A 24,136-nucleotide genomic window follows, 5' to 3' on the forward strand; every position below is an offset into this window, starting at 1 on the left:
AACATGTCAGCACTTGTCATATATATTTGGATTTACATTCCAGGGGGAAAAACCAACATGAGCAATAACAAATTTATTTATTTTGGAGTCAATAAACTTTGTATCAACAATAATGCTAGATATGTAAATGTCTGAGCTGTTGGATTTTAGCAGCAGTAATCAATACAGTTTGAAATGAACATCTGGATAAAAAAAACTTGGTCAGGGAGAATTTGTTTAACTTCAGCTTCGGCCACTCAACATACATGTACAATGTAAACTGATAACAAGAAGAAACTTATAAAGAAAAATGAGAATGAAAAAAAAAAAAACTTGGAAAAAAATAACAGTTTAGTGTCAGACATGTCAAGAACATTCTCAGCACGTAACTCACGGATCGGGAAACGTCCAAGGAATCCGTAAATGCCCTCAATGCATACCAGACCAGACCGATAGCATTACACGAGCAAATAAACACATCACAGGCACATCACAGGCGCACCCTTATAAAAACACTTCCTCTTCAATAAACATTGGTCACACTTCACACAAACTGCACTTTCTCACGTTTTAACTGTCAATGAAAAGAAAAAATTTTCAATGACAAATTGTTCCCTCTGCAGACTAAAGCTGTGTTCGCACTGGCCTTTTTGGGTAGAACACTGTTTTCAACTTAACCAAACTAAAATCCAGATCCATCAAAGGGTAAGGATTTGTGCACGCTATGTCCCATAGGTAACAAAAGTTTAATCCTTTCAGATATTCATGGATTTCTGTGTTATTTATTACTGTTGGGCATCTGCAAGGAGAATACCCACAAGACTTTTGATGTTATAAGTCTTTGTGATGATTGTGTAATTAAACAAAAACATGGCGTTACCTATGGGACAAAGAGAGGACCTCTTGTTGGATTTGTGCCAAAACGTTTCACAGGATTTAAGAGGAAAAAGCCAAACTACTGATACTTTTACAGTACTTTCTGACAGACTTTAAAAATAAAAAGTTGAAAATGTGCCCAATGGTGAATTCTGTAGGATTCAGGAAATCTCCTGTATCAAAAACTGCAAAGGAAGACACCATATGCCAGTACATTAGCATTTTTTTAAAGTTAAAAAAAAAAAAATTTAAAAAGAAGAAAAATAAAACAAGAAATAACGAAAGTTTTGAAGAGCACCGTATTTGGACAGGATTTTGTTTTGATGTACAGTTTTGAAATATTCTTCAAGGATCGGGAATTGACTACAGAGAGGGCTATGCCAGGAATACTGCAATTTACGACATCTGTTGCATTGGTGGAATAGCAACGTCTTAATCGCAAACTCATGCTCGACTGATTCATGTGAAGAACATGCAGATGGGGGCTGGGCTGCGTAAACATACACGAGTTCTGAATGGGTAGACAAATCACTGACAACATTGGGAAGTATGTGGAATGTCTTGGTGGAGCAATTTATGGCCATTTCCCAAATTCTGACTTCGTCTCCAGCTTCGGCATCATCTCTGTTTTTTTTTAGAATCATGACTTGGAAATTTGTTTGTCCAAACCAAGTGTTAACACTCAAAAGTTTTGACGTTATATCAGGTTTCCCAGCACTTTATGAAAACAAAATCCCCTGAGTTTTGCCTGACATTTCCCCGAGAAATTTCCAGAAAACCATGAGAAATGTGTTTACTTTAACAAGGTTGCTGGGAAGTCAAGAGGTGGTTGTAGTAAAGCAACCACGATATTGATAATACACAAGCAACTTGTTGACAAGCGATGGCCTTCTTTCTCCACTTCTAGCCATTGTTTCCTCACACAACTTGAACACATTGCACAAGATGCCAAACTGGCAACAAAAACCTTCCCTTTTGAGTGACTGTCAAATTCCTTGAGTTTTCCACAATTTCCCCCCCCCCCCCCCCCCTATTCCCCAAGTTTTCTCTGACTGGAATAACGGAAACAAATTTTAAGATTTTCCTTGATTTTTAGAGTGGCTGGGAAGCCTGTGTATTATTGGATTTTATATTCCTGCCGCCTTGTTGTTTGGTCTATCTGTTTTGTATGTATGTAACTCACAGTGCAAGATAAAGGTTTGTCGGCAGTGAATTTACAACAAACAGTCGATTACATGTAAAAACAGAAACCTTCCCAAAAAAATTACCACACTGAATGACGCAGCAACGGTGAAACTATTTCAGATTCTACTCTTGGGCTAATTTGATTTGGTTTTCTTCAATTAGTGGCAGGAGAAATCAGCGATTTCAAAATCCAGTTATCCTCATTTTTTTTGAACCCAATAACTGTTACTCCGATTTCACCGGAAGTTCCCATCCATCTACAAGTCACACCAACAAACAATGACGAGTGAGGTGCCACATGCAATGCCCTCCCAATGACTGGGTATAGTTTGCAGGATTCAATGACCACTGGGCCTTTACAAAAACACTCCAGAGCTGTTATGTTGAAAAAAAAAAATCTGTGGGAACTCTCTGACAAGTCGACTCAGCAGGCTATTTTTATACCATGAAAACCACTAGCAAGTGAATGCAGTTACAATCAAAGACCATGGAGCAAATTGGGGGATGTTCCAGTTGGTTTTTTAAGTCTGTGTCACAAAAAATGGAATATTTCGAATATCCAGTTTCCAAAATTGACACTGAATAGTGGAATACCAACTGAGTTTTAAAAAATCTGGATTTAAATCCCACCGCTATCTCCAGTGTCTGGATTTTTTTGGGATTTAGAAAGCTTTAATCCAGGCAATGAAATTAATGGAAATGAATGTTGCAGCAATGAGCATGCCTCATCATTATGTTCACTTATGAAACACTCAATTCTTGCAAATAATGTCTTTGGATTTATTTGTCCTTTCACAGTCCCTAATGACCATCCTGTTTTGCTGCAAAATGTATCTGAAAGGAAGTAACTGTAATTTAAGCAAAATGGATAGTTCAATTGGTACGAGTAAATTAGGAGTAAAAGTTGCAATGTACCGGTAGGGTGACTGACCACTGTGATTGAGCCCCACATCAATTGTGAAGATAGACAACGAATGAAGCGAAATGAGCTGCACATGAACAAATGATTCAATCAATATATGTGATGCGATCAAGCTAAATGAGTCGTTTGTCGACCCCGGTCAAAAAAAAATTATTACAGATTTGAAAAGAGCACAATCTCAGCATTACTGCTGTGAAACCTGCATGCCGGTACCATCTTTAGTTCAAAAATTATGGAAGTCGGAACACCAAGAGATGTGATGAAGTGATGTGATGAAGTGGCCCTATTTTGGATTGTATCTCCAAATGAAAATTCCCGACAAACGACTCATGTAGCTTGATCACATCACATTTGTATATTCACAGCAGAACCATACACCTCGTTTGTGAGCATACATATATGGCTCTGAGAATAGATAAACGCAACGTTTCAACAGAATGCACTGTTCACTGTAAGAAGTTGACAACCACTTCACTTCTTCCACGAAACTTCTCCTGCTAGCTCTTTGAGGTAACAACGTCACCTTTTTATTACACACATGTATTTCTCTGGCGCCAAGTTGGGACGATTTCCCGTCATCCGAACCGGCTCCCATAAGAAAACACACACCTATGTAAATTTGTAATCAACTACCCGGTATGACATCATTACCGCTTAGGTCTACTGATTCTGACTTGGACTGTGTCTGCGTTACTCGGCTACGGCTAGCAGTAACACACACGTCAATGGGAATTTGCTTCAGCCGCTTCCATAGCCACTTGTGTAATCGCAAGCCGTACCCAACAGTATTGTAGTCCAGTCCATTACAAGTCCTCACAACTTAATCACAAGTCATCCATTCATAAGTCTAGTCAGAGCCATTGAAATAGTCTGTGACAGAGGAATTCCTTTGTTGTTTGTTTAACCACTGTTACGTGTGACCAGACTTGTGACGGACTTGAACACAACACTGTGTGCATTTCTTATAGGAGCCTGGCAAGACAGCGTCCGTTCATACCCATCTGGCTCCCATAAGAAAGCATACCCACAAACAAACTGTGACACCATCACATTGTAGGCATGAGTGGTGTAACGGTGGAGCCTAGGATCCATGATCGTTGGATTGTGGGTTCGAGCCCCACCGTGGCCATGCGTGTTGTGCCCTTGAGTAAGGCGCTTTACCTCAATAGCTCCTCTCAACCCAGGTGTTAAATGGGTACCAGCATTATTCAATGCTGGGAAGGCAACAGACTCGCTGTGGAGGAGGTGTGGCGATCCACCCACAGCAGCAGTTCATGGACTCGAGTCTGGCCTTCGAAGGAGAGATGAGCACTCCGTTCCTGTGAACACAGGTTCGTCCCCCTTACCCTACGTTTTTACCATCACCACTCAGATATTCTACTCTCAAACAGCTTCCAAATTACATGGCTGCGGCTTGCAATTACACATGCCCCTATGGAAGTGGCTGTAGCCACTTCCCATAGAAACGTGTGTTACTGCTAGCCGTAGCCAAAATGATATTGACCTGGCTTACCCAGCCTTGATGATCGCTCATCCAGACCACCAACTTGGTGTCAATATATCTGGAGGTCCAGCCTATAACGCTGGGGACTAACGACTCCATGTTATTGGACGCACAATGTAAAGCCAGCCGGCCGCTGAACGTGATGAAGGCTGCTATTCTACCCCACGACATACCTGCAAAGAACACAAATGAACATCTGGTATAAACTTCACAGAGTCATGCTGAATACAGTAATATTAGGAGCAACTCAGTATGACCCAAATTATATTGGTTTCACACAGGCGAACTTTAGGTATTCATTTTCCAATTTCTTTTTCCATTGACTAGACTCTGCAACAGTCGATCATTGGTAACTGCTTCTAACCGCTAAGTTATAATTTCAGAAATGATTTTGTTCGGGTGTGAAACACTTGAAAGGATCCATTCAAAAATATAACTTGGTACAAACGCCTTGATGAGTTCTACATGTGCGTGTACTTGTACAGATGAGAGATTCTCGCAATAATACATAGCACCTATATAATGGAATTCTGAGTTTCTGGTTATAAATTACCCTAACCCTACCAGATGCTTCATAGTGCAACAGGTGTAAAGCCTGTACAACCACGTGGCATTGAGCCATCAACACCTGTGCATTAACGGCCCATTCTAGAGACAATGAGAGCTAGTCCCATTGAACAATGGTGGTGTTGGCAACCACACACTCCTGAAGCAGTTTGGTCTTGAGAATTCGGACCTGCTGCGTCTCTTTACACTGGGCAGGCTTCTTCTTTTGACACAGGGTTACATGTTGTGGCGTTGGGCAAGGTAGGGTTGGTGCTGAGAGGGTTTCAAAGGTAATAGGCCTATACCGTTTGCTGTAATTTTCAAAACTGGACGGATTTTGGGCTTAGTACATTATGGCCCATATCGTTCCACTGACCTGTTTAAAGGTTTGTGTTCATGGATGACAGATAAAAAGAAAAGGAAAAAACACTTCTATGAAGTGTCGTTCCCTGACCTGATGCTTCGGACGAAACAAAACAGTTTACAGAGGTCGGGGAATTGTCAGGTCTGGTTACGACATCAGCTTGCTTGTGCCCCTTCATGTAACCGATTGCAAACAAAATGTGGACTAACTAAATTTGGTCGATTGGGGGCGGTATATGAAAAACAATGGTTCGACCAAAAATGATACAGAGGCTTGAGAATATTATTTACTCACGGTCAAGTAAGGTATTTCATAATAATTTGGTAGTTAATTTTTTTACCTTTAATGCCTGTTTGTTTTTTTGTTTTTTTAACAACAGTTAACTCACATGTCCCCCTTTGCCCGTTTTCTTGGTCCTTAAACAGCTCATCTGCGAGGTCCTTAAACTTGGCATACGCTGTGGTTTCACTGATGTGAAGCTGCTCGCAGCATCCTGCAAAGAAGTCGGGATTTCTGCTTTCTATTTCTTCACCTGCAAAGAACAGAGACAGAAAATACCATTGCTTAATCTGCATCAGATTGTTGAATGTTTTGGTCTAAATTGGAAATGAACCAGTTAACGCTGCAGGAAGTGTCAACAAGATCTGGCAATGTATATTCATAGGGGAGGGAGGTGACGAGTTACTTGTAAATCATAAGCTTTCCCAGAGTCTCTGGCGGTGCATATGTACTATACACGTCAGTGGTTGCCACTATACAGTGGTTGAACTTAACCCTAACTCCATCTAGGCATTTTTGCTAGGATGTAACCTCAATCCTGCAAAATCCTCCAACTGCCTCTGTGTGAAAATGCCATACAGCCTCAATCCTGCAAAATCCTCCATTATTTCTTGAATGTGGTCTTTGGAAGGGTGACCACTGCCTCAATCCTGCAAAATCCTCTGGGAATCACTGTCGACATATTGAGGCAGTGCCAGTGACATCCTGGAGCAGTGCGGAGAATTTCAAGTAATAAGTATAATATAGGCCTAAATGTATGCAGGGCCGAGCATAAACAACGCAAGGTCTGGCCTAAGACCTTGACACAGTGCGTCCTCCTAAATCAGCCACACAATTATGCCATATTGCCTCAATCCTGCAAAATCCTCCATATTGCAATATTTTGGAATATTTTAATAAAAAACTTCAACAATCCTTAACATCACGTACCATGTAATCTGAGCTTAGGAACAAATCATGTTATAATGCGCTTGAAATATATAACCATAAGATTTACACATGTATCAAGTTGGATGTTAGGCCAAAAAACAAAAACAAAAGTTCTGCTTCCAGTTTCCCTACCTACCCTATTCTGACAGCCCCTACCCTAATTTTTTTATGGGAAAAATGAGAAGGAAAAAAACACCCAAAACCATAAATTTCTACCTTTTACCCCTGACTAAACACCTCCATATGATCGTACACACACAAAAATTGCCCCCTCCCAAAAAAAATTCCCTACCTAGGTACCTAAATGTTCCGGTTCCCTTATTTTTGAATGCCATGCTATCGAAAGCAGAACTATTTTTTTGGGGGGGGGGGGGGGCCTTATTTTCATTGCTTGCAAAAATCTACAAATAATATGTGTACATTTGTACGTACGTGTACATGTACATGTTTGTAGGCTTCAGGAGCTCCGATTTATTTTCTGCTTTTTTTTATGCTCACGGCTGTTTATCACCCTCCCTCACATGTGCCAACAAAACATGTTTGTTACTTGCCCAAAATTTCATTTCCAAATTCCCCCAGAGTAAATCTATACCCCAACTCCCTGCAAAAGCCATAGAAATGTCACAAACTAATGACCATTATGTATTTTGTTTTTATCCTGAAGCTTTTGATGCTGACTTGAACTTCAGTAACCTAATAGCAGTATACAAAAATAAATCTCAGTCTACTGTCCACATCTGAGCTCCTTAAAAAAAAAAAAAAAAAAAAAAAAAAAACTCCTCCGGAACTTCCTGCCTTCAAAGAATACAGCCATTCAGTCTCATTCAGACATTGCACCATTAAGGGCCAATCATCCAGCCATTTGGGAATATTTTGTTTTCTTACTTTCTTTCAAAGCAACCGTGAATTTCCTCAAGTCCCACTATTCTTGTTTTCCTTCAAAGCACGGCTATCTGGTGACACATATCAAGTGTTTTTCTTCTCCTGAAATATAACCTTTTTTTTATAATGGTATATTGTATAAATGCAGCTCTTTCTGATCCTGTTTTTACAAGGTCCTCTCTCCCAGGACAGCATCACACACGTGGCAATGAGCCCCCATCCATTATCGCAATCACAGCTTCAAAGTTGGCGAAACTTGGCAGTATAAAAGTAGACTCTAAATTGGTTATAAATGGATATCGATGACACTAAGCGGACTAAAAGGAGACACATACATGTATATCAAGGGACCGAATCAAATTTCTTGAGTTCAGTCAACTTTAACTAAGATTGCCGTACTTGGACACATGTTGGGGTGATGCAGCAGGATACAAAACTCCTTTTTTCCCCAAGGGAAGAAAACTGAAAATCTACCTTTTCTTTGCTTTACAGGACAAACAATATTTATATCTTTTCTAGTGATGCATTTTTATTACATTTGTTGCACTAACAAAGCATACCCAACATTTTGTCATTACAAATTTCACTTTATAATCCTTATTTTTGGGGGGAACTTCTTGGCTTAGGGAAGCCTGATAATTTTTAGTTAAATTGTAACCTTTAGTCTAACCCTAACCTTCCAAAATCCTCCAAATTTCTCTTTGCAATATGGAGGATTTTGCAGGATTGAGGCTATGTACATGGCAAAAGTGTGTTGCTGATTTCGGAGGATGCACTGTGTCAAGGTCTCGGGCCGGACCTTTTGTTTATCCATGCACAAATTTAGGCCTAGATTATACTTGAAATCCTCTGCACTTCTCCAGGATGTCACTGGCTCTGCCTCAACATATTGAAAGTGATTGCCGGAGGTTTTTGCAGGATTCAGGCAGTGGTCGCCCCTCCAAGGACCACATTCAAGAAGTAACGGAGGATTTTGCAATTGCAGGATTGAGGCTGTATGCTATTTTTACATGGAGGCAGTTTGAGGATTTTGCAGGATTGAGTTTACATCCTTGCAAAAATGCCCAGGGAGTCACATGTAGGATAAAAATCTTTATTCTATACAATTGTACCTTAATGTACTTTACAGTGCAAGTTATTGAAAAATGTACCGTACGTACATGTGCCCAATCTCTGAACAAAATTTAATCCTATACTTTCATTCTATACACGTACAAATGTACATTTACACGTAATAGAAAAACAAAATCACCCTCATGTGAAAATCACCCACATGTGAACACTTGAGTAAAGTATTCAAATTATTTGCATATTTGTATTCACAGTTGTATTCAGATCAGTTTCAAGTTGTAAGCTTCCAGGCTTCTTGTGCAACGCTGACACATTCCCTGGTGTTCCCCTTCTAACTTCAGTAGGCTAAATTTAGCAATGACATCAGCGCACTTTGAATACAACCCGTGACTAAACACAATGGGAGCCACAAAATTGACCATGATGAAACCAGGATTCCGAGAAAAGCAGAAAACTAAAAAGATAAAGAAAAACCTGGTGGAGATTTGCAGGGACTTTGCTTTGTGGTTTTGGCCAGTCTCCAAGCTGCCCCCTTTTTCCCAATCAGAGAGGAGGGTGATGCAAGATTTGTTTTGCAGGCGAGACTGACAGACGCAACCCAGAGAAAGAACAACAGATGCTGGATGCTCTGTGAGTGATTGTCACAAATCAATACATTCAAAGTCCGAGGTCTAGACAACTCGGCTTTGATAAGAAGCCAAACTTATTAAATATGGTACTAATTGCATATGTAGGACATTCATGTTGCACATGCTTATTTACATTATAATCAGGTTTGTTTGTATCTTATCGTCTACCCATGTACATGTACATACAATGCTTTATTTCCACAATTTATTAACCCTAACCTTCCAAATTCCTCCAAAATCCTCTTTGCAAAATGGAGGATTTTGCAGGATTGAGACTACATGTATTTAAGGCAAAAATGTTAGGCTGATTTTGGATGCTGCAATGTGTCAAGGTCTTGGGCCGGATCTTGCATTGTTTATGGTCAGCCGTGCATACATTTGGACATTTACAATACTTGAAATCCTCAACACTGTTCCAGGATATCACTGGCTCCACTCTACATCAACATATTGACAGTGATTGCTGGAGGATTTTGCAGGATTGAGGCAGTGGTCACCCCTCCAAGGACCACATTCAAGAAATAACGGAGGATTTTGCAGGATTGAGGCTGTATGCAATTTTTACATGGAGGCAGCTGGAGGATTTTGCAGGATTGAGGTTGCGTCCTAGTAAAAATGCCTAGAGTAGGGTTCAAGAAGCAACTTCAATTCTTGGGTTTTTTTTACACAATATACATGTACATCATGTATGTACATGTACAGTACATGCACAGGACATTACAGAATGTAGACATTGACAGAGAGTGAAAAGTTTGTGTTCGTTACATACATGTACCTGTACAGTACATCATGAGTTAAGGGTTATTTCCCAATGGAACTGTCACATTTTAGCAATTTGTAAAGTTGCATTTGTAATACAGCAAAAAAACTGACGTTAACCGACTCATCTAAAAAAAAAAATACCAGAGAAAAGTCTCTAGAGTGAACATATGTTGCAACTTTGCAATGCAATGCCGTTTTTTTTTTGGCATTTGCCCAGCAATGTGTTTGGTTGGTGAAAGGTTGAGAATTGAAGTGCAGACAATTATAAATTTTTTATACAACATGTCTAGACAATTTCGACATGATAATGCATCAAACTATGGCAGTGTTTCTAGAATTACACTTTGTCTCAGTTTACATTTGTGCGCCTGCGATACATGCATACGTACATGTATGTACCTTGAAAGACTTTTTCCTTTAAAAAAACACAACCGTAGGCTTACATGTCAGTCAAATAATGAAATTGAAAAACAATATTGACCATACATGAGCACATGTGGCTTTTCAGATATTTAAATACCCTGATTCACAACTGATGTTTTCCCCTTTTTTTTCCGTGACTCATATCATGAAATGGGTGTTGGTCCAAAAACCATCCCAAACACTAGGCATGACCTGGTATAGAATTTCACTGGAGAAAATTCAGCTATCACGGTAGAATCGCGTCAACGCAGCTTGTGAAATATTGTCCAATTACATGATATTATACAAGAACGCAGAACGTGCCAAATCTAATGTACAAAATTCCATAGGATTGTCTAAAGGGATGTGACTACGTGCCAGCGAGCGGCAGGTCAATTGTCACATTAGTGACATTACTTCTAATGTTACCGGTAGCAGTCTGTGAGCTCCTAAAAAATTTGAAGTCCAACATTTTGTAAAAGTAGTGTCCAGGAAAGCCCTTGCCCCTCTCAAACAGAAAAGAAAAGAAGAAGTTCCTGAAAGGAATGCCTAACTATACATATCAGTCTGCCGTAAGGCAGGGTGGACCCCCAATAACCTTGCCCATCTACACCTACGTACAGACGTCAAGTTTTATGTCATAATATCCCTAAAATTATTTCGGGATGTAGCTCGACAGCCAAGAAAGCCATCGTTTGAACACGAAATAGAGGGAGACCAATCCTTCAATAACAAGATCAATTTCACACCTGCAGCCAAAACAGAGACAGTTCATTAACTTCAGTCTAGTGAGTCTACTACGAGTATTTACGTATGTATATATCAGAAGTGAGTGACAAAAACATGTTTTCCAAAGTCTAAAAAATAACGTTTCACTTTTATTTTTTGCAAAGAAAGTCAAAAAGAAGTGTTGCCAAACTGTCTCTTGGGTACTACCGTAGTTCTCACTCTACATAGCCTGTGGAGGTCCCTGCAGCCTCCTCAAAATGCGATTAAAATCTTCCAGACAACTGAAATACACGAAAACACTTCCTTTTTTTGTCAATACCCACTGCGAGATGTAGCGGTCCCAATATAAGAAAGAGCATGTTGTTGTTTTTTGGGGTCAATGATGACGTGCCAGGCACATACATGTATGCATGGCTAATGCCCGATTCCCAACTTCCCAGGAGCTTTGTACCGGTATGTATTTATTGTCCTGATACAGTACATGCACTTGTGGGCGTGTTCAGGCATTTAAACCGTGGACGAAAATGACGGAAAACTAAAGAGAACAATATCGTCCGCGATTCCCAGCATAAGTCCGCAAATGGGATCGTGAACAAAACATACATGTATGGGAGTCTTCCTACAAAAGTTAGAGTACAAACAAAAGAGGGACAATAGAACGTCCACGGTGGGAGGTCGATATACGACTGCGTGCACGTACTAATGTACTGTACAGTGCTTGTACATCTAGTGCGCATACCATGTACATACATTGTACATGTGCATGTTTTAACACTGTAACAGGCATACTGTGCATCTCTTCCTACATTAACTCAAAATATCGTGCATGCACTTGCCTTCCACTCGGAAAAAAAAGAGCTTGCACCATACTGCATGCAAATAAACGGGTCAAACAGTTGCGTGAAAAGTACATTACTGTGCATGTGCTTTGCAGCTTGGAAATTTACCCTTAACGGCATAACCCCCCTCAAAAAAAAAAAAACACAACCTCTTGCCACAATTAATTCAGGGGTGAGATTGGGAGAAAATGAAAAATCCATGAAATAATCAGCAGAGGGTTTGAGGGTACCTAGGGCCCAAGAAAAATGTACATGTATTATACATGTATGTACATGTACATGGTCTATGGTTTATGTATGTTGGTATAAATTTATTTACATGTATGTATGCAAACTGTACCGGTATTTCTTTCTTTATTTATTCCATTTTTTCACCAGGGGTATGCCCAAACAATTTTAAACTGGTTTCAATAATGTTAAGCAAAGTAAAACTCATAAGGAAAAAATGTGCATAAAGGTACCGGTACCCCTAAAATACCACTTTCTTACTGTTATAGAAAAAAAAAACACCTTTATGGTACATGTAATAATTCAGGGTATTCCAGATTTAAAAAGGGATTCTTAAAAAATTGTGAAATCAGGGAAAAGTCCTGACAAAAAATCCTGAAATCAGTACAAATCCTGAAACATCTCACCCCTTATCACTTGACAAGTTCAAATCTGCAGCTGGTGCTGTAGTTTAGACCTTTTTACTTTTAGCCAGAGCAATGCCAAATTATTTTTGTCCTAAAAACTGCGGACACACTATTTGAAACTACATTTTGACATCAACAATATGCAAGCTTCAGGCACCACAAAGAGTTTAGGTTTATAATTTCACAGACAAGGATCAAAATTGAATCATGTCTAGACATGCGTGACGTATTTCAGCTCATCTCGGGGAAAAAAAAACCGTTAAAATGAAAAGAAACTACCCACACACTGCACAGATCATTTCCAGGGACTACAAAACAGTGCAATGTATTCGAATACAGCTCCTGACTTGTAGTTGTAACAACATGGCCAAAAAAAAATATTATTTCTGCAGCTTAAACTTTTTTTGCTCTGATGTTCAACTCAAGGTGTTTGTTCAACAACTCAACAAAAAGAACTGGATTATCTTAAGCAAAATCCTATACTTGGCATCATTCTCCAAGAATTCCCTACAGTACGCAAGATACACATGTACATGTAACATGCCTCAATTCAAGTACCAGTATAATGCATGCCTTTTCAAAATATGCCGCCTGAAAAGGTCCGACTGTTCTTTCAAGTCTCACATACGGTACATACTTGTACTTGTAGCAGCCTTCTCACAAGTTCAGGGCAAGACAGTTCTTAGCTTCCCATCCCAGTGTTTACTTACCGGTGCATGTGCACGTATCAAGCCAAACACCCTTAGACTATTATAAGATGGAATTTGACATCTGCACTCGAAAGCAGGAGGTCATGGGTTCGAGTCCCACCCGAGTGATTTTTTCCAACTTTCACTCGACAGGTAACACACTGAGTATACAGTGTTTAAACGTTGGTGAAGGGCAAAACCTAATTTGACCCTTAGACTAAGTGTTACATTTTAACTGAACATTGTCAGGCTTCCCTAAGCCAAGAAGTTTTTAAAAAAAATTAAGGATGAATGAAAGGTTAGCGGAAGCACCATGTGGGAATAATTTCTCAACTTAGAGAAATTTAGTTGAGAAATTATTCCCACATGGTGCTTCCGCAAACCTTTCATTCATTAGTATCTCCACCATGCAAAGCCTCAAATCTTACTTAAAAATTAAGGATAAAAGTGAAATTTGATCCTGTCCCTACCCATTTTGAAATCAACACCAACTGGGCCATAGTCAATGCAGATCAACAAGGCATACCATTCACACTCGTACTTGTTTGAACGTGGGTTGGCTGTAGGTTTCGGGTTTCTACAAGGGGAGAGAGGCTCCGAAACCTGGTCCTGAACAGAGTTGAATTTTACCCCTGTAGAAGTTGTGTTGATTTCTTGTTCAGTGAAAAGGGGGTTCCCCGAATCTCGGGAACTGATTCAGGTCCAACGTGGAGATTTTGGATAGCGTGACAACTGATAAGGCCTCAAGTTCCCGGATTCATATTGTTGGGGGGGGGGGAGGGGGAGTTTGTACAAAAAAACTGACAGGACATGTATACATCATGTAAAAGTGCAGTAAAGGTATTTGGTATTGTTCAGTGAAGAATGAAACTTGATTGCCATTCACAGAATATACTGCATGCACTTGTAAAAAAAATTACTTGAAAACTTGTGCAAATGGGATATGGTCCATGGGTTTTGTACACCCTCTGGGCAGGTGTGCATTTAAACCCCATGGACCACACCAAGTCCAACCATGTACAGTGTCCTCAACCAACCTATTTCCCGCATTCTTCTGGCCACCGTGTTGAAGGGCTCTTGGCTCACATGTTGGTAGCTCTCCAGGTCGATATTTCCCCGTCGTATTCTGTTGATGCAGTAATCCTCTATGTACTGCTTTGTGACACTGTCGCTCATCTGTAGGCCAAAAAAACAACAAATAGTAAACACAATTGTTAATTAAGATAATGTCAACGTCTTTAAAGCCCGAGTCCATCATTTGCAGCTATCCAAAATAGTAACTGGCGTAATTATTGTTGAAAAACATACTGGTTGAAAGATAGTAAGGGGACTAATTTTCCTGTGAAATTATCCTTTCTGGCAAGCTCTCATTTTGAAGAAATCAACGAAAGAAGGCATTTCCAACGGTGCGTCTTTAAAGAAGCACCGTAGGAAAATTTAAATTAGTAGTTCGTTTTGTTATTCGGAGCAACGCGCACAAGCATTGGAACGACGCACAGGCGCGCGCAGTTGCTATAATTCGTCGGATCAGTGCGCAACATCGCGTAAAGCTGCAATTCAAAACAATTCGAAACATGATTTAGCAAATTTTGATTTGAAATTGAGATCCTAGAATGCTGTTTTTCTCGGAATATGAAGCTGAAGCTGAGCTGAAACTTCATCAAGTATAAGTTGGTCAGTATCCGTCATTGGATTTTGAACACTTTTGTTGCTTCAAACGAACAAAATGCACTAATTACAAATGATGGACTATAGCTTTAAGAACAAATCGTGCTTCTGAAGTTTTGAATCAAAAGCATGTCGTGTGCAATGCACTTTGCTGGTCAGATTACCTTTCCAGAAGTCTTCACGATGTTCATTGCCAATTCCACTTTTGGCACTACCAAAGACAGACAACGTTTCTGTTCAGGTGAATGACCATGTACATGTACATTGTACATGTACACGTGAGCATAGATGTGTTGTTGGGTGACAAAGAATGTATCTCTATAGGCAAAATGGCTGTCACAAGATTCTTGTGAGCCCATCAAGGTTTACGAGCCTCCATCCAATACTCCAAGTACAACTTAAGCCAATTCGTGTGAAAGCGTGAAATGAAAACAAAAAACTGCTGGTATGGATTTATCATCAGACCTTTTAATTCTCTGTTCTGCGAAATGAATCACTCAATGCTGATAATGATATGACGGCACTGAACTTTCAGATCAACGTCAAGTGAACTTTGTATTTGATTTTTTTTTTACCATTTTTGATGTGTTATAATACGAGATTCCTGTGACTGGGTCAAAACAAGTCAAGGTTAATCAAACTATTCATTGTATCAGACGTGACTTTTTTGCATTTTATCAATTATACCAAAACTTTTGTACTTTTTTACCATGCACTGGATGTACCAAACATGAAGTACCGGTACATCATACCGCTACGTGTGACTGAATGTCCCCTGTTTTCTTTTGATAGGCACAAGAGTTAATACATGACAGTAGTAGAGCAGAATTGTAATTTCAGAGAATTGACACTACGTACATGCATCATGTTCCGTAAATGCACACAATCATGTGGTCTCTGGTTAGCACAATACATTTAAAGCATGTACACTGTACCGTGAACATAATGTGCATCTTTTTTGTGTAGAACACAATACATGCACCTTAAGACACAGCATGATGTTTTCATACACAAGACCTGGCGCAACAGTTTTTCAAGGCTATAATTAAGACCACAAACAGTTTAAATTTCAGTTTGTAATATGAGGTTAACATGGAATGCGGAACACACACTAGTCAACAGTGATGTTGCACTTCTAGGAAAGTTCAATTGACTTGATGGTTATATCGAACAAGGCTTTGCCTTGCCCGCTTCACTTCACAGAGACCCCTCACTTTACTTGCAATCAACTTGTGATTAACTCATGAGAGCACACACGGTATCAACAGTGTTGATACAGATGATGGGGGAAAAAAATGTGTAGTTTGCAACAACACATATCCGTACTTTGCATGTGTACACGTACAGTGAACTTTACGGTACAGTGAACTACAGGCCTACTTGTTGTAGACCTGTAAAAAGCTTGTGAATGTGCTTTTGCTACAATGTCACTAAAAGTTTCAGTTCTGTACTTAAACGAAGCACTATCCCAAACTTTACAAACAAATACGTTAATGCACTGGTAGTCCGGTACTGGTACATGATTGTCAATCTTGACTTGGGCGAAGTTTGCAAACGCATCAGATGAAGAGAGGAAATCTTAAGACAAGTGTGGTTCTAAGAACAAGAGGTATAATACTACATATGTGCCACTTCACTATGTACAATGTAATACGTATACTCATCTTGAATACTTTTCATTACACAGCAGCAACATTAGGACGGAAATAAACATGTGTACATGTACACACATACAAAATGTACATTGCATGTACCAATAGGTGGTTACTGCCTGGTCATTACTGTTTCTTTTATAATAACATTGAAAAAACAAAAGAACTTTAAAGTGCGTATCCTGCCCCTTCTTAAAAAAACACCACTTGAAGACTGTGTGTACACGCAAAGTTCTGCACAGAAATAATATTGCTTACCACGGAGTGGAAGGCTCTACGTTGCTTCTCAACATCAACGTGTGTTCTGAATTCATCAACAGGCTGTCTACTAGTTTTAAAAAGAAATTCTCCAAGAGAGCAGGATCCTTCCATTTAAGAAGGAAGGGGTATTAATTTCCTGTCACTTCCGATACCGTTCAATTTACAACGGAAGGGTTTTGGAATGGTCCAAGAAGTGGGAAGATTTGGGGATACAATTCGTCATCGACGAGTCTAGCCGTCACTGTGCAACGGTGGCCGGGGCGTCCCGAGATTGAGCAAGAAGCGCATAATGCGTGGCATTATTGGCAAACATGTGGATGTTGCTGGCTGTCGGAAACCCTATCTGGAATGATGACGTTATTGGACAAAATGTGGCACTTTACACATACCGTATGGTAAAAATGATTCACGCTACATGGATACGTGTATAAGATTACACGTAGCTTCTAGACTTTAAATACCGGTACTTCATTGTACTCACATGCAGACTCATATCATCATACATTGTACAGAGTCCATGTACATGTACGTGATATGAACATGTACATGACGGTATATCTAGTGTATGGTGTATCAGTTTACACAATATTTAATTGTCCATTTTTTCCTCCAGTGTACAATGTACCGGTACATTTAAATGTACTTTTTTTTTTAAATATTGTTTACACACATTTAGTAGATACCGTTATTTCGTACACTATGAACATGAACACTTTGTGCATTTATTTTTATACAGTGCAAAAACATACAGACATACAGCACATATGTACATTGTATACATGTACCGGTATATACCGGTACATGCACATTGTACCGACCACGTACAGCACAATGTGCACGTGCACGTGTACCAGTGTGGAACCCATCAGATTGAAATACGGCGCATAATGACTACCGGTCGGGACATGGATGGTGCATATCATTAGGGAAATCCTGCTTGTGGCAAAAAGGTGCACTATCGCATCCTTGTTCAGATCCTGTATTAAGTGTACGGTACAATGTATACATGTGTACAAATGATGGTTAACTCCAACAGGTCGGAATGAAATTAAGTACATACACCAATACATACATGTATACATGTACATGTATACATATGTACTTGATGTTTAATAAAAATGTTCAAATTTCTTTTAACATTTTGTATTTCTTCATCTCTTGGGGAAAAACAAATAAATGAACATCATATTTCCAAGACACAAACTACAGTTTGTGACAAAGCATTGTCCTCTCGAGGACAATGCTCTGTGTTTCCCTTTGTCCCTGTAATTTAACACTCTCCCATACACTAAGCACACCAACTAACTACAGAAGACCGTTTCCTACAAAAGACCAAACATTCCGAGGACTGAAAGGATCTGTTGTTCTCCCTTTGTGTGTTGGTGGTGGGGGGGGGGGGGGGGGGGGGGGATATGTACATGTACATGTAGAACACGTTCACATGTACATGTATATAATTCATATACCGGTAATGTGTATAAATGTGAACATGTATATAATTCATATACCGGTAATGTGTATAAATAATGTACTGGTGCAGTACCGTACATTGTAAAAAATACCCAACATCCATTGTACATAACCCCATAGCCCCAACAACTACATGTACATGTACATGTACATGTACCGGGGCTATGCATTAACCCTTACCCTACTTGACCCTCCAATGCATGCCAATATGTGCCTCAAGAAAATCTCCTATGTTTTTTGCATGGCCCTCCAATATCTGCCATGTCATTTCAAGGGTAACTGGACAGGCACTCCAATACATGCCACAGAGAACAATGAGAGTCCTCTGATAACAAAGTGAGTGCCCCCAGCTGGTCAGTATCAGGCACCCTCCAGGGCCTCCAACTCCTGCCAATTGGAGCCTTCACTGTTAAGACTTGTTATCTGCCAAAAAACTGCAGCTGGAGGGCATTGGCATAACCAACTGACATGCAGTAAACTACCCTCAGAGAGTAAGGGTTAATATAAAATCCCACAGCCCTAATCACTGACCCATATCTGACAGCGTGTACACAGTGTGGGGGTCAATGATCATTTCCAGTTCGGTTCCACCACCTACATGTACACCTACACACAAACACTGGCTTCCTTTTATGAATGGGCTGACCTCTGGAATGACCGCAAACCGCAGGCATTCCTGGCATTTGGCATTTCCGTATGTGTGTGACGTTAGGCCTGGGTGGATTGTCACATGTAGTTGGTGTGGCACACGCATGTTGGGACAGGTTTGGAGGTGCACCAAGATTGGAGGTTAATTTGAGAGATGTTGCAAGAGGGTTGGTGTGTAATCATAGACAGCACTTGGGGCAAATGGCAGTGTTTCATTGATATTGTGAAATAACTCCCCATGTATACCGTACATTGTACAGGCTCCGTGCAAAAGTACCTTCTCAACGGCAAGAAAGGGAGAGTTGGGGGAGACCAATGGGGCACGTGTGGTCTAGCGGTGGAGCACAGGATTCGTGATCGAGAGGTTGTGGGTTCAACTTCAAGCCCCACCGTGGCCATGCGTGTTGTGCCCTTGAGTAAGGCGCTTTACCTCAATTACCGGTACTCCTCTCAACCCAGGTGTTAAATGGGTACCGGCATTGTTCAGTGCTGGGAAGGTAACAGACTCGCTGTGGAGGAGGTGTGGCGATCCCCCCACAGCAGCATATGAGTCTGGCCCAATCGCTAATGAAAGAGAGATGGGCACTCAGTTCCTGTGAACACAGGTTCGTCCCCTTTACCTTTTTTAATGGGACTCCATTCGAACGCACTGCTGACAATGCCTGACGCTCAAGCGAAGACACTGCAGTGTGTCCAGTCCACGGGGCTCTCGAAAGTGGTCAAAAAGCGCCCTCTGTTGTTCACGCACGGAGCCAATAGACCAATCCAGACACGTGATCACTGTGTACCACCAGTACACTTGCATATGTACAAGGCCCCCTTCAATGGAGAAACCATTGCGCGCGCTATTGTACAAAGCACCTGCCCCTGTATATCCCAACGATGTACCATACATACTGTACATGTACATTGTTCCGTTCCTTCATGACACACCGACACAATGCTTTCGCCATTGAAGGGGGCCTTCATGATAGAATTGATAACATGCATGGATTGATTTGCATTGTACAGTACTGTGTATCAATTCTTCATTTTGGTGTTAGGACACATTTAAAACCGTTGTCCTGACCCTTCAACATGAACGTATACAACATGCAGCTGAATAGATTTTGACATGTTTTCTTCAGGAAAGATCCAGAATTCTCATGTCAGGAAACCAGACTAGCTGGCTTAATTGCACCCTTGTGTCCGTGCACGGATGTGTCACCAATTTCAAACACAATGTGGACTAACTCAATTGGGGGCAGTATTTGAAGGGGAAAAACATGGTTTTTTTTTTTTTGCAGCGATGGCTATCCGACCAGCATTGGAAAATAATACAAAATTCCACTTTTCTGTAAAATAACACTCTAACAGGATACCTGCCGCAATGATTTTCTGGCTATTTGGGAATATTACCGCTATTTACTTTCAATCAAGTAAGAATATTTTGTAATAGTTTGGTAGTTTCGTTTTTGTTTGCAAATGTTGTAATATCCTTTTAAATACGTCAAACGGAGATCAAATTTCAGGGGTTTTTTTTGGTTCCATGAAAGATATTTTCCATTTTCTTTCTGATATACATGTAAAAAGGTAATTTGGTGATGAAGCTTGTCTTTATAATTCAATTGTAATATTATACCACACATTACTACCATTTCAAATGCAATGCTTGGGTGACAGAGTGTACAATACTGTACATTTTGTGCTCTGATATGAACATTCATTTAATTAAGATGTTTGATGTTGTGCCGTACACACATTTTCATTCATCTGTACAGATTCACATAAATACATGTGTACAACAAGCATTTTAAATTTTGTTTTGTTATTAAGACCATCAGAGAAGTCAGGAGGGCGTTGTTCCCTTTGGAAAAGAGGCACTATGTAAACGTCATTATTTGTACATGAAAATTGTTTTTAATTATTATTGTATTATTAATAGTTTTTTTATCGGATGTCTTTCTAGCTAGCTCTGTTTAATTATATTTGTCACCCTCTGTCAAATAATTATATGTTGTGATGAAATTATCTTTGTACAATTTGGAACCTGATGTTTGTTATTTAGTTATCTTGTCAATTGAAGGCCTTATAAACATGTACATGTAGGTTACACTTTCCTTTTTTTTACAAAAACCTTTCTTTCCTTAGCTTTAGATACACATACATGTACCCCTGCTGGTGCATGAAATAAAATAATGGACATTCCGTCAGGATTTTGATTTCTCGTTCGCTTGGGATATTTTGGTAAAACCCCTGCTGTACAAATTTCCATTCAGGTGATGAACAGTAGGCCTATAAATGTTTTAAGCCCCAGTCACACATTCACGGTTTGGAGCTACGGATATCCACGGTTTAAAATTCGTGATAAACAATACCGTATTCATCCTTAGTACATGTACATCCATGGTTATCCGTCATCTTCCTTGGGTATTCATTGAGGGCTACGGAAGTTTTAAACTGTTCAAAACTTTCGTGGTGAATCGTCATGAAAATCAATCCGTATTGCAACCGTGGGACTGTACTAATTCGTAGTGTTATTCGTGGCTATTTGTACACGTTAATCTTGGAGATTCGTAGCTCATTCGTGGTAGAAATCTCTATGAATTTGTTACGAATGTCCTACAGATATGCCCGGATATTCTGCCAGAAAATTAAGGCAAACTTTGGATTGAGTTTCTTTTTCATCAAATTCATGGAAAACAAGTTCCCACTTACGGATCTCTACCTGCAAAATCCACACTTATGCCACCAGCACTGTACTTGACCATGTGTGACCTACGGTACATGTACATGTACTACATGTACATGTACATGTACTACATGTACATGTACAGCCCTGGGATTTACATACATACATGTACACGTTTGCAAGATTTTCCTAAAGTGATTTTGTCCTTTCTCAGATTCTCGAGAGGGCATTCCTGATCATGAGAAGGAAAACCAACATGACCAAAAGGGACAAGCTGCATAACATGTAAAATAAGCAATATGCATCGATGCATTATGCCAAGCAAAACAGGCTGGGTTAAGAAACATACATAAAGAGGCCATGTTCCCGCTACCTTTAAGTACATTTGTACATGTACATGGAGTACAAATTGGTCTTACCTGTACAGGCAGAGCTGAATACACTTCAACTGCAATGAAATGGATGAGCTGGTGGTTACAGCAATGGAGCCAAGAGCTGACAATGACACTGACACAGTTGTTGCAGACTGCGAACTCCGTACCCTTCAATGCACACTGTACATGTACATGTTGTAATGCCTAATAAATCCTAAACGCCTGACCATCCACGTTGAGTTACGAGTTCATTACTTCATAATGATAACGAGATCTTACAGAACATGGACATTTTGACTAGACTGCTAATCTCATCCATCGATAACATTCATTTGTACAATGTACATGTAATGTACGATTGTTCGAGCAAAACGAAAGTATTTACTGCACCCAGTTGCAGCATTATGGTTCTAGTAAACAACATTCTTTGGACAAGATCTAACCGTCATGTGAGCAGGTGGGTGGGTTCAAGATTAGTCTAGGGGTATCCCAAGGGTTCTAAATTTATCAAAGGGACACTCCATCCACTTGAAGTTTCATTTTGAACAAAAGAGTATTTCTTTTGCTGCAGGTTTACTGCATTCATGTACATTTTTGTAAGTGGCATGCTTTATTGCACAATATGTCAGTATGTATAACAAAAAATCTACAAATCATGAGCTCAAAAGTGATTCAACTGAGCAAAATATGTACGGTACATGTATGCCATATAAATTACATACATACATGTAGTCATAATACAGTTAATAATTGCCCTATTTTTCCTCAAATCCCTTGTACCGGTACATACAGTCTGTACATTGTACATTGTAGTTGTACATACATATGTACATGTAGTCATGTACAGAGTTGTTTCAGTTATTTCAAGAAACTGTACAAACGATGTAACTAAAGAAAATAATAACAGACAGTGGATCATGATGACTCCACTTTAAACTACTGTAGGTACATGTATACATTAACAAATATTTTCATGTGAAAACTGATAACCAACATCTATACTACAATCACGAAAACGATTCGGGGGCGCTGCCATTTTTCCGACCGGTCTCCCGTCCCCATCGCGCCCGTTGGCTGCGGGGGATGCGGAACGGGGCCCGGCTATTTCCACTCTATTTCAATGCTCTATTTCCCATAATTCCCTTCCCCATTGGGCCGCGCCGGCCATCTTGCGTACCGTATTGGCCGGATAATTGACGTGCCACGTCGTATACATGTACAGTACATGTAGGCCCTACGTTCGTTATGAGCATGCAGCGTATGGGCCGGATAATTTTCGTGCCACGTATACGTTCGTTATGAGCATGCAGCGCATGCAACTTGCCCCATATTTCTTCAGCACAGCGATGTATCTGTTCCTTGCTCCAGTTTTCTCTTTGAACGGTAAGTCTCATTTGTGATATGTATTGTTGTTTGTGAAAAGTGGTATTCTTTCGAACGCCGCTGGCAATGAGAAGCATTGTTGTTTGTGAAAAGTGTGAGTTTGTGAGTGTCCAATGATGGCGTAGTCTGGTGGTAGTACGGGGAGGGTTGTACGGGCCGGGGGGGGGGGGAGGCCTCGGACATCGAGAGTTTGGCCGTGGGTTTACTTAGCTAGGCTTAATGTGGCCAATTTACTGCATGACCTCCGTAAATACAGGCCTCACTTGGAACATGTACCCGAACAAAAATACAACATATAAGACATGTTTCTTTGTTTGGCATGTTTGGTTAGTACTTCAATAGTGCATTCCGCATAAATGGGGTCTATTCCTTCCTCCATGGGTATTGCAACACCTGTCTAATTTATTTGTAGCTATTGTTAGCCGATGTATTTTTTTACAAGTTTTCTTCACCTTAGTCGTTATTCTTTTCTTTCTAACTCCTTTACACAGGACTCCCGATGACACCCACATCACATGACCAGCTCCAACCATGCTCCAAGCATGCTCCAGTGCATGCTTCAACCAGTTCCCAAAGCAAGAATCTCAACTCAAGACGAAGACGTGACACACCTATTCTTTCCAGTTCAACTGCAAGATTCCTGCTTTTTCTCTTTATCCATTCAAAAACCACTTTTCTTCTAGCCATAATTTTATTTTTAGAAGTCATGAAATAGTGAAAAAAAAAATCATTCTTTTCTGCTGTTTTATGTCCATCCTTTTAAAAAATTATATCCTTGGCTTAGTT

At 40.0% G+C, this 24,136-nt stretch overlaps 1 protein-coding gene across 5 annotated transcripts in view; it reads right to left on the bottom strand.

Annotated features, from left to right (window-relative positions):
- The window catches only part of LOC119742144 (bcl-2-like protein 1), a 40,090-nt gene that overhangs the window by 5,576 nt on the left and 10,378 nt on the right, over positions 1-24,136 (bottom strand). For 2 of the 5 annotated variants that reach the window (XM_038218182.1, XM_038218183.1), the window contains exons 1-4: positions 15,056-15,097; positions 14,261-14,399; positions 5,765-5,908; positions 4,476-4,639 (exon numbers count right to left, since the gene is read on the bottom strand). In XM_038218182.1, the coding sequence (XP_038074110.1) occupies positions 4,476-4,639; positions 5,765-5,908; positions 14,261-14,399; positions 15,056-15,082 (474 nt within the window). In that variant the 5' untranslated portion in view covers positions 15,083-15,097. Of the gene's footprint in view, positions 1-4,475; positions 4,640-5,764; positions 5,909-14,260; positions 14,400-15,055; positions 15,098-16,801; positions 16,931-22,012; positions 22,169-24,136 lie in introns of those variants that run through there. The other 3 variants (XM_038218186.1, XM_038218184.1, XM_038218185.1) reach the window with 3 other exon arrangements.

Source organism: Patiria miniata, unplaced genomic scaffold (genome assembly GCF_015706575.1).
Source record: "Patiria miniata isolate m_02_andy unplaced genomic scaffold, ASM1570657v1 HiC_scaffold_5, whole genome shotgun sequence".
Lineage (NCBI taxonomy): Eukaryota > Metazoa > Echinodermata > Asteroidea > Valvatida > Asterinidae > Patiria > Patiria miniata.